Source organism: Lolium perenne, chromosome 4 (genome assembly GCF_019359855.2).
Source record: "Lolium perenne isolate Kyuss_39 chromosome 4, Kyuss_2.0, whole genome shotgun sequence".
In the NCBI taxonomy this organism is placed as follows: domain Eukaryota; kingdom Viridiplantae; phylum Streptophyta; class Magnoliopsida; order Poales; family Poaceae; genus Lolium; species Lolium perenne.
The window spans coordinates 299,975,922-299,984,734 of NC_067247.2; the positions used below are offsets into that span (position 1 = coordinate 299,975,922).

Genomic DNA, 8,813 nt, shown 5'->3' on the forward strand with positions numbered 1-8,813 from the left:
TTTAAATCACAGGCGTTTGTAGCATGTTTTCAACAATAACTTCATGATGTTTGGATATTTTTCTGTTCTTTTTTGTTTTTATTTGATCTGCTTTGTAAAAAGTCCTCCTCACCACCTTGTATTGGTTCAGCGTTGCGATTTATTATAAAACGGGACGAAAGCTGAGGAGTCATGATTGTGGCATGATCCATGCGATAAATTGTTTTCAACAGGCTATGGCATGATCTATGCCATAATAGTAGTGTCTTGATACATCTAAATTAAGCGTGTTAGTGTCAAAATAAACAACAAATGGCCTAGACTACAACCGCCGACCTGTATTGAACGATGATTACATATCACTTCAGCGAAGAACACTTCTAGCTGCATGCTGCAACTCGCAAACTACAATCTAAATAAAATTTCATAGTGCCAGCAAGAAAATCGTGCGTATAAACATTTATTGGGTGAACTCGTTCTGCTTGTACTGTGAAGGGAAACAACTGACATCACTTTCAAATTACATATGAGAATATTTGAAAGGAAAAAGGTGCAATTGAACTGAGCACAAGCAGAAAGAAAAAAAAAACATAAATCAGGCTGTCGGTTGCAGGACCGTATAAAATCAGACACTTCTACCACATGAGTCGACAGACTTAGGATGCTAGCAAGGTTGACTGGGAAGGAGTTGATACAAATATTGCAAGACTGAATAGGTTACTGAATAACCCTCATGCTAACAGGATTGTTCAGGCAGAAGCTCTTGTTTTTAGCAATGAAGGCATTGGTCGCATCAGCCTTCGTGCGGAACCTAACAAGCACCACTCTTATGGGCTCTGGGATGCCAGGCCTGTTCAGCAGCCGTCAATGGGATCAGAAAAGGATGAATGGAGGGAATCAGGTCATCTAGCAAACAAAGATGGCTGTTAGAAATTATTACCTGATAAAGCTTTCGAATGGAGGTGGTTCATAGTTAGTGCCGCTCAAAAATCGTTCTATATCATCTGCTTGAGCATTTCGAGGGACTCCTTGCAACAGCACCTGGATGGACCAAAGCAACAAATTAGCGGTAGAGCGTTATTGTTGCTATGCTTCCAGATAAATCACTCAGAAGATACCAATAGCCACATTACAGATACTACTTACAGCTTTTCCATCAAGAGATGGCTTTTGTTCCCACAGCTCGCGACTTGCCTATTGTATCGCAATAGAAGATATATCAGTGTACTGGAAATTACTAGAATTACTGAAAATAAATGAGAAAACTCATGGAAAATAATTTGGCCTCACCCTCTCAAGCCTGTACATGCGACCTGTTTGCCTTGCTGCTTTGTTAAATGATTCCTTGGAAGGGAACTTCAACAACCTGATCATGTGTACATAACTTTCAGGTTGATAATCACATTAAGAAATCAGCAAAATAAAACTACATTTGACAGTGAATCTACAACAACGGAATAATAATAAGAGCACAAGAAGTAACCAAGGTACGTGTACATTAAATTATGACAGGGATTTAGACAGGAGGAAGTCAGCTACTCCTGTTTAAACAAGCTTGGTTAATGCCACACAGGGACAAGTCTGTCTCGTGTGTTGGTGTCTGAACTCTTGCAAGGCCTTTATGTGGGCTTTATTAATTTAAAGCTGGGCATGTATATCTAAAAAAAAAAGAGAGTACGTTTCCTGCATACCAAGCATTCAATAAAAAGTGAAATGAGAAGATGCATACTAGTGCACACAACATAAACAAATGTTCACTAGGGTATACTGCATGAACAGATCATGTGTTAATTACTACACCATGTAGGGAAATCAACAATAGGCAAACAGGACCAGGAAACGAGTTAGCCTGCTAAATATAAACAAGGCTTCTAGGAAAACTTACGAAAATATTCACGCATTAATCAGAAAGCATGGTTTACATTTCAAGTACTATCCCATAAGTGTGTTTCCATTTACCAAAAATAACTGCTGTAAGTGGTTCAGGCCTCTCAGGCATTACTGAATTCAATAGGCGTTAGCATAAACCTCTCATGAATACGCAACCAGACATTCAAGTGAACATGATGTATACAAATGAATTGGGCAGCAGAAATAAAACCGTACGCAGCCATGGGATAGTATCCCCTGTTGTAATCAATCTTCACGTCCTCTGGTGACAATTCACATTTGTCAAGGTGATGGATAATGTCAGTCTTCAGCACGTTCTTGCCAAGGCGGTTGCCTCCGGCAGTAGGACTGTACAACCTTCCATAGATCAAGCCTGTTGCAGAACATCAGTGTTACTGAAATGTAGAACATGATGGTGCTCAAAACTTCAAATGCATGTAGACCTCAAAGCTAGAAAGGTCATTACACCACGGAGGAAATTGTTTAACTCTAAAGATGCCACATAGTGCAATGCAGTATAACTAATGCCAAGACTTGAGTACAAACAGAGATAGTGGCACGAGTTTGTTGGTGTGGTTTCAGGTATGGCTATTCCGATCTATATGTCTCATCTTTGGCGATGGTTGTTGCTCTGGTGCGCTGGGGCATTAGCACGACGACTTACCGTTTTTCTACTACGACAAGTTTTGCCCGACTCCGGTGATGGAGTGGTGGGGACGGTAGCGCACCTTCGACTTGCGCCAGTGTGTGGACATTTTCGCAAAAAAAAGGTATCAACGTATAGTGGAGTAGGCGAGTAGCCCCAAGCCAAGAGCACTAAAGATGGCGACATACAAATAGTAAATCATCATCATGATATCCTGGGAAGGAGTACCCAATTAGAATAGGGCATATGAGAAAAGAAAAGTACATTTTCATTTGTTAATTATATCGTTTGAAGAATGGCGATATATGGTTTCACCTCAACAAAAGAACAAACTCTCAATAAGTATGCTTTGGACCTCAGAAGTAGGAAGTAGGAACCGTAAAAAATGCATAAAGCAGACATACAGTCACACCTAAAAACCTTAAACTGACATGATATATGATCATAACGGATGGAGGTAGGGCTGTCCTCACTGAGGGTCTGGATACATTGCGATCCATGTCAATCCTTCGGAACCAAAGGAAAATTGAACGAAAACTCTAATCCCTCTGAACACAAACAAGCCCAGAAGCATATGCCTCGCGAGCACGCACGCAGAGGATGTTCTCCGTAAGATCACAAGACTGCCACCCATTTCAGAACTTGCGATTCGCATTCCAAACGCTTGACGCTCTAACATCTCATGCTCGCAACAATAAACCCTAAACCCCTCGAGAAGGACCGCGAGCACACGGGAGGGAGCACCTAGCAGCAGCACGGGGAGGGGGGAGCTACCTGCGTCGGACGGTTTGAGGAACGAGTCGTCGCCCTGTGATCCCGCCTCGGCGGCGGCCGCGTCGGCGGAGAAGAGACGGGAGGATACCGGGGAGAACGCCCCCGAGATCGAGAGAGTGCGCGACCCGGATGCGGTGACGGCGCGGCGGAGGGCGGCGGCGGCGAGGCTCGACATGTCCTCGGCTGCGCGGCGGCGGCGGTAGGGTGGCGCTGGGCGCAGAGCTGGGATTCGGGGAAGGACGCGAATGGACCCGGATGGGTTTCACTGACATGCGGTAGAATATGTGACGGGCTTATTTTGGGCCCATTTATTCAAATGGGCTTTCTGGTCCGTGGGAGTTAGTGGGCTTTGTAGCCTGGCCCGGTTGAGAGTTGAGACAAGCAATTAGTTTTAAAATACGCTTCCCGTCCATCTTTACGCGAAAGTGCGACACTTACGGAAACATTGGAATACGCTTTCGGCCAGAGTTTGACAAGTAGTAGCGGGTTTACGCGTCGCCGTGGGAGAAAGGCACTCCCTCGCCGGGGAAGAAGAGGAAGAGCGACGCAGCGAGCACCTTGCCTGCGGCGGCGAGGCGCGAGAGGAGCTGCGTCTGACTGTCTGAGGCTCTGATTCTACACCGGCAGACCGTAGCGCCCGCCGCAGCCGTAGCATGAGGTGGCCGCGGCCGATCTCGCCTCCCCGCCCCCTTCTCGTCGTCCTGTTCGTCGCCCTCTGCTCGATTCCTGGTGAGATCTGGCTCTTAAATCTCCCTGATACTGTTTTATTTCTGGGATTAGAGCAGCCAATGTGTTCCCGTGCACGTTTGACCCAGTTAGTTTACCGTATTTTTTGTTGATGATTAGTGGTTGCTCGTCGCTTGCTTCGAGTTTTGGCTGAAATGTAAGACGTGAAATCTGGTTATCACCCTGATCCTGAGTTGTGTTTCAAGTGTAGCTTGTTTGGAGAGGAAATCACACTTAAAGTCAGCGGTATGCTAGTATATTTTTTTTAGGTTGGATTTGTGCATCAGATGAGCACCAATCCTTCCATTGTCTGATTTTACTTCTTTTTTGGACGTTTAGACGTTCTCCGGGTTTGATTTGGACGATCCTAGCTAGAAAAACCTATATCGTGGCACATTTTGAACGAAATATTTCGGACCCACTTCATAACTTGAGTATTTCTGTGTACTTTTAGTACTCGGTCAGTCTTTTCAGATATGAAGTATTACTCAACATAAACCATAAATCCACTGGCCAAATTTCTTTGCATGTTCCATCAAATGTTTCTGCGAGTTATTTTTAGCACATCACCCTTGTTACATTGAAGATGTCAATGTTGACTTTTTACCTCCATCAGGTCAATGTATTACTATTATGTTTCGGGGACGTTACTAATACGTATGTTCTCTATCTGGATGAAACCGGATTTGTTACTAAAACTATAATCAAATGTTCTTATTGTTAAGCATCCATTGGGTTGTGCAGTTGAACTGGGTATCTGATTGTCATCTGATTGTACTTGGAGAGAATTCTTTATTTGGCCCTGGCTGAAATTTGCCTTCCTTTCTTGGCCCTGGCAAAAAATTTCTTCCTTTCTTGACACATAAAATTTGGTTGGTTCCTTATTTGGCCCTCTAGTACAATTTTAGCACTAACGGGTAACGGTGTTAAGTAGATGTCTAAGATGACACTTTTACCCCTGCTGCAATATGTGACGAATTGACACTGAAAAAGCTGTGATAACGTTAGAACCGAATATATTATCACATAACCGATTTGAATTGGAAAACTTAGCTCAGATTTTTAAAAATTCTAAATTTTGACAGAACCTCCCCTGTGCATGCATGAACCTGTACAGTCAAAGCGGTGTGGTGCTGAAGTTGAGCAGTGGGTTGGCCATATTATCTCTTTCCTACCGCACTATCCTCTTACCTTTTCTTTTCCTCTCTCCTCAATCTGTTGAAGTCTCACGTGTGGAATGGATGGACGAGGCCATGCTGGGGCTCCAATCTATCCTTCCGCCGTCTCTGGTTTCTGACTCCGCAGCTTCCCAACAAAGCTCCTCACCGGGACGACGGTCTCCACCACGGCAACTGCCCCGCTGTCTGCACGATCAAGGACACCTGCAGCAACGGATATATTCCCACGTTTCTCTGAAAATCTACCGCCGCAGAGCTCGCAGATGGAAGCTCCGCTGTGTCTGCGCCCAAAGCCGCAGCCCCGTCCGCTGCAGTGCTTGCAGATGGAAGCTCCGCCGCAGCCCCGTCCGCCGTAGAGCTCGCAGATGGAAGCTCCGCCGCCGCCCCTTGTCCCTCCGCTGCAGCACCTTCTTCCGCCGTGCCCAGGTCTCCATCCGCCGCCTCCACACCTTGTCCCTTCGCCGCCGTGCCCGGGTCTCCAGCCGCCGCTCCCTCAGCCTCCGCCTGCAGAGCCCCACCGCCGCCGCCTTCTGCTAGCATGGCTAAGCCCCTGCCACTGTCGCTGCCGCTTCCCTAGGGTTAGCTGCCTGCCACCGCTTCTAGGATTAGTCGCTGCCGGGTCAAGAGGCAGTCAGGGTCGGTCGAGTGTTTCCTTTAGTTTTTTCTTATTTTCTCTTTTTTTCCAGTGAGTGATCTATCGATGTAGCCAGGGTTATACAAGTCCAGCAAAAAAATGTTTGACGGAAGTAGCTAACGGAATTGACGGTAGGGCTAAATAAGGAACCAACCATATTTTGTGTGTCGAGAAAGGAAGACAAAAATTGTCAGGGCCAAGAAAGGAAGGCAAACTTCAGCCTGGGCCAAATAAGGAATTCTCTCTTGTACTTGAGGGCTACTTGTATGGTGAAGTTTAATCAAATATGTCAGCTGTCCTGCTGCTCTGCACAACAGTAGTTTTCACTTTTCCTTGGCTATAGTTCCAAACATGTAATGAAAACAGATAGTGCATTTCAGAAGCTGCTTGACAATATGCATGTGAGGTTAGGTATTTATTTGCAATTGCAATTTCTTAGTTAAAATTGAAAACTTAGCATATTAATTTGTTGCTTAAGAGTGCAAATTTAGCAATATTTGGTTGAACTGGTGGTGGTTAGATAAGGAATATTTTTGCATATGAGGATTCAGATTTGCTAAGGAAAATTCTTGATCCTGCTTTCTAATCGAACTGAGGTACTGCCTGTGGACGGGATATCTGGTGCTTCCATGCCACATAATTTGGTATTTAAATTTGATCCACCCCTCCGTAAACGAAAGACAAATTCTTCTATGAATAGTAGCTAATGCAGTTACCGTTATGAACATTAGTTTTGGGCACTGTTCACAGCAGTAGAATTTTTCATTCCTCTATGTGTTGATCAAATTTGTTTCCAAAACTTTGTGAGATGGTAGAAGTTCTAGTGCTACCGCACCTTGTGCTGCTATCTTGCTACCAGCACATGCTAACACCACTAAATAGTCATAAAAAAGATTAAGAAAAAAGTAGCACATGTCAAGAGAAACAATCTTCTTTATCAATGAAAATGGCAAGTCTTTTGCCTTGTTTCAAAAAAAAAAAAGACATGTTATGTATTTTCTCTATCTTAGGCCTGTAGATCAAATTGGGATATGAACTGTTATATTTTCCCATGTGAAAGCAAAGGCTGGTGTGGATTATAAGATTTTGCATCAGTGTCTACTGTGTTAGTATCTTAAGTTATAATTGTATGCTCAGCACAGAAATAACTCAAGTTGCTCATTAGACTAATATACATAACTACGAAAGAAGTTATTGATTGATTGATTGGTTCATTTGACTATTTTGTTAAATGACTTACATAGTGTGTACTCAGTACTCACGTTAGTAAACCATCTATCACCTTTGGTTAACCTCCATTTGACAACTTGAAAGAAAACAAAAGGTAAATAGAGAAAGAACATAATCAAAGGCTTCTATTCATTATGGTTGGATAGTAACAGCCTAAAAGGTTCATCGTGGAGGGTAAATACCATATGCAGATAACTGAATTCTTGTATCCTTATGTGTTGCATGTATAAACTTGGATTGATAGTCCTTCTACTGATTAATGATTATGCTTAATTTGTAGGGACTACTTCGTTGAGGCTTGTCACGCTTGATACCATTGATATATTTACTACTGGTAAATGGTTCTCCAGCAAGCCAACTTTGTATTTCCGTTGCAATGGAGATAACATGACATATTTGCCTGACGTGAAGGAGCCAAACTTGATATACACCTTTAAGGGTGAAGAGTCATGGCAGGTCAGTTAACTTTTAGTGAAGCACATTGGTGGCTTCTCTCATTTAGTTCACAATTGATACTGGTCTCCACTATTCAATGTTTTCTGGTTTATCTTTTATCAGAAGCACTAAATTACGCGCTGAATACCTTATCACATCGTGTTGGCAGCCCTTAACGGAACTTGCAGAAAAGAAGTGCAAGCGATGTGGTTTGTACGACGATGATTTTTTTAAAGATCATGTGTTTGATGAATGGGAGATGTGTTCCACTGAGTTCAAAGATGGCAAGTACACACATTTCAAGGAAGGCCAGTTCAATGCGACATTCTTGTGCCCAAACTGTACTGGTTCTGCTGGTACGGCTCTTATCCAGTACCTATTATTTCGGAACTTTTAAAAAAATGTATAGAATATTCGGGTTTTTTCTCTTGTCATGGTAACTCTTTGCAGCATATTTGATATCTAGTTTTCTCTGTAGAAAAAATAGATAGGTTGTTAAAGAAACGCTTTGTGTGTTTGAGTTGCACATAGCTATTGCTCAAGATGTTTGTTCTCTATCATTACCAGGTGATTCTGCAGCACACCACTCTGGCTCGGAGGTGGAACCTAAAAAGACATCTGTGGCGGTTATTATAGTAGTAAGCGTCCTTGCTTCTGTTCTAGTCATCCTTGCCTTGTTCGGGGGTTACAAGTACTGGCTGAAGAAGAAGAGGGAGCGGGATCAGCTACGGTTTCTCAAGCTCTTTGAAGAGGGAGACGACATGGATGATGAGCTGGGCCTTAGCAATGAACTCTAAAACCGTGAACACAGCCTGACCCTGATCTCTGACCATCGATCTCAGATGAGTCGTGTGTAAAATTGTCTCTTACGCTTTTTCTTTTTTACATTAGAAATTTTGTGATGTATAGCATCCCAGTAGTTGAAAGACACGACAGGAAAGCTCTGCTTTCGATTCGTAGAACTTTTCCCTTCATCATACTTTTCAGCCGTTAGTGTAGTTTATTCAGTTACGAACAATGAACAAATGGATGGTATTTCATCAAGTATATGACCGAGTACTCTTCTATACCGATTTTTCGTGACTGCCCATGTCATACCAGAGCTGGACTCCTCAAAGTCGTTGTCTCAGCTGGCAGCATGCGGCTTGAACGAGTACATGATATCTCTGTTCACGGCTCGATTGACCTATTATTACAAGGCAGGTCTGCCAGGAAAGCACGCAACATCAAAAGGAAAACGAAGGCAAAGCCATTCCAGTGTGATCTCCTTGATTCAAGCGAGTAGTTAGTTTATCTTTTTGTGTGACAACTTTTGAATACA

The 8,813-nt window shown here is 43.3% G+C and overlaps 2 protein-coding genes across 3 annotated transcripts; one reads left to right on the forward strand and one right to left on the reverse strand.

The window, feature by feature from the left end:
- Window positions 1-409: 409 nt before the first annotated feature.
- Window positions 410-3,551, reverse strand: LOC127295908 (uncharacterized). Of its 2 annotated transcripts, XR_007848163.2 has the most exons (7): window positions 3,290-3,551; window positions 2,086-2,242; window positions 1,270-1,345; window positions 1,126-1,173; window positions 920-1,020; window positions 640-829; window positions 410-585 (listed from the first exon to the last, which is right to left on the reverse strand). XR_007848163.2 is itself a non-coding variant. In XM_051325911.2 (6 exons), the coding sequence occupies exons 1-6, from the start codon at window positions 3,462-3,464 to the stop codon at window positions 697-699; spliced, it is 690 nt and encodes a 229-aa protein (XP_051181871.1). In that variant the 5' UTR covers window positions 3,465-3,551; the 3' UTR covers window positions 410-696. The 2 variants fall into 2 exon arrangements, 1 of the variants encoding a protein (XP_051181871.1); XM_051325911.2 differs by having other exon boundaries at window positions 410-829.
- Window positions 3,552-3,765: 214 nt separating this feature from the next.
- Window positions 3,766-8,559, forward strand: LOC127295909 (uncharacterized). Its single transcript, XM_051325912.2, has 4 exons — window positions 3,766-4,018; window positions 7,338-7,513; window positions 7,662-7,848; window positions 8,060-8,559. Exons 1-4 carry the CDS (start codon window positions 3,943-3,945, stop codon window positions 8,287-8,289), a joined length of 669 nt encoding a protein of 222 aa, XP_051181872.1. The 5' UTR covers window positions 3,766-3,942; the 3' UTR covers window positions 8,290-8,559.
- The last annotated feature ends 254 nt before the right edge of the window (window positions 8,560-8,813 follow it).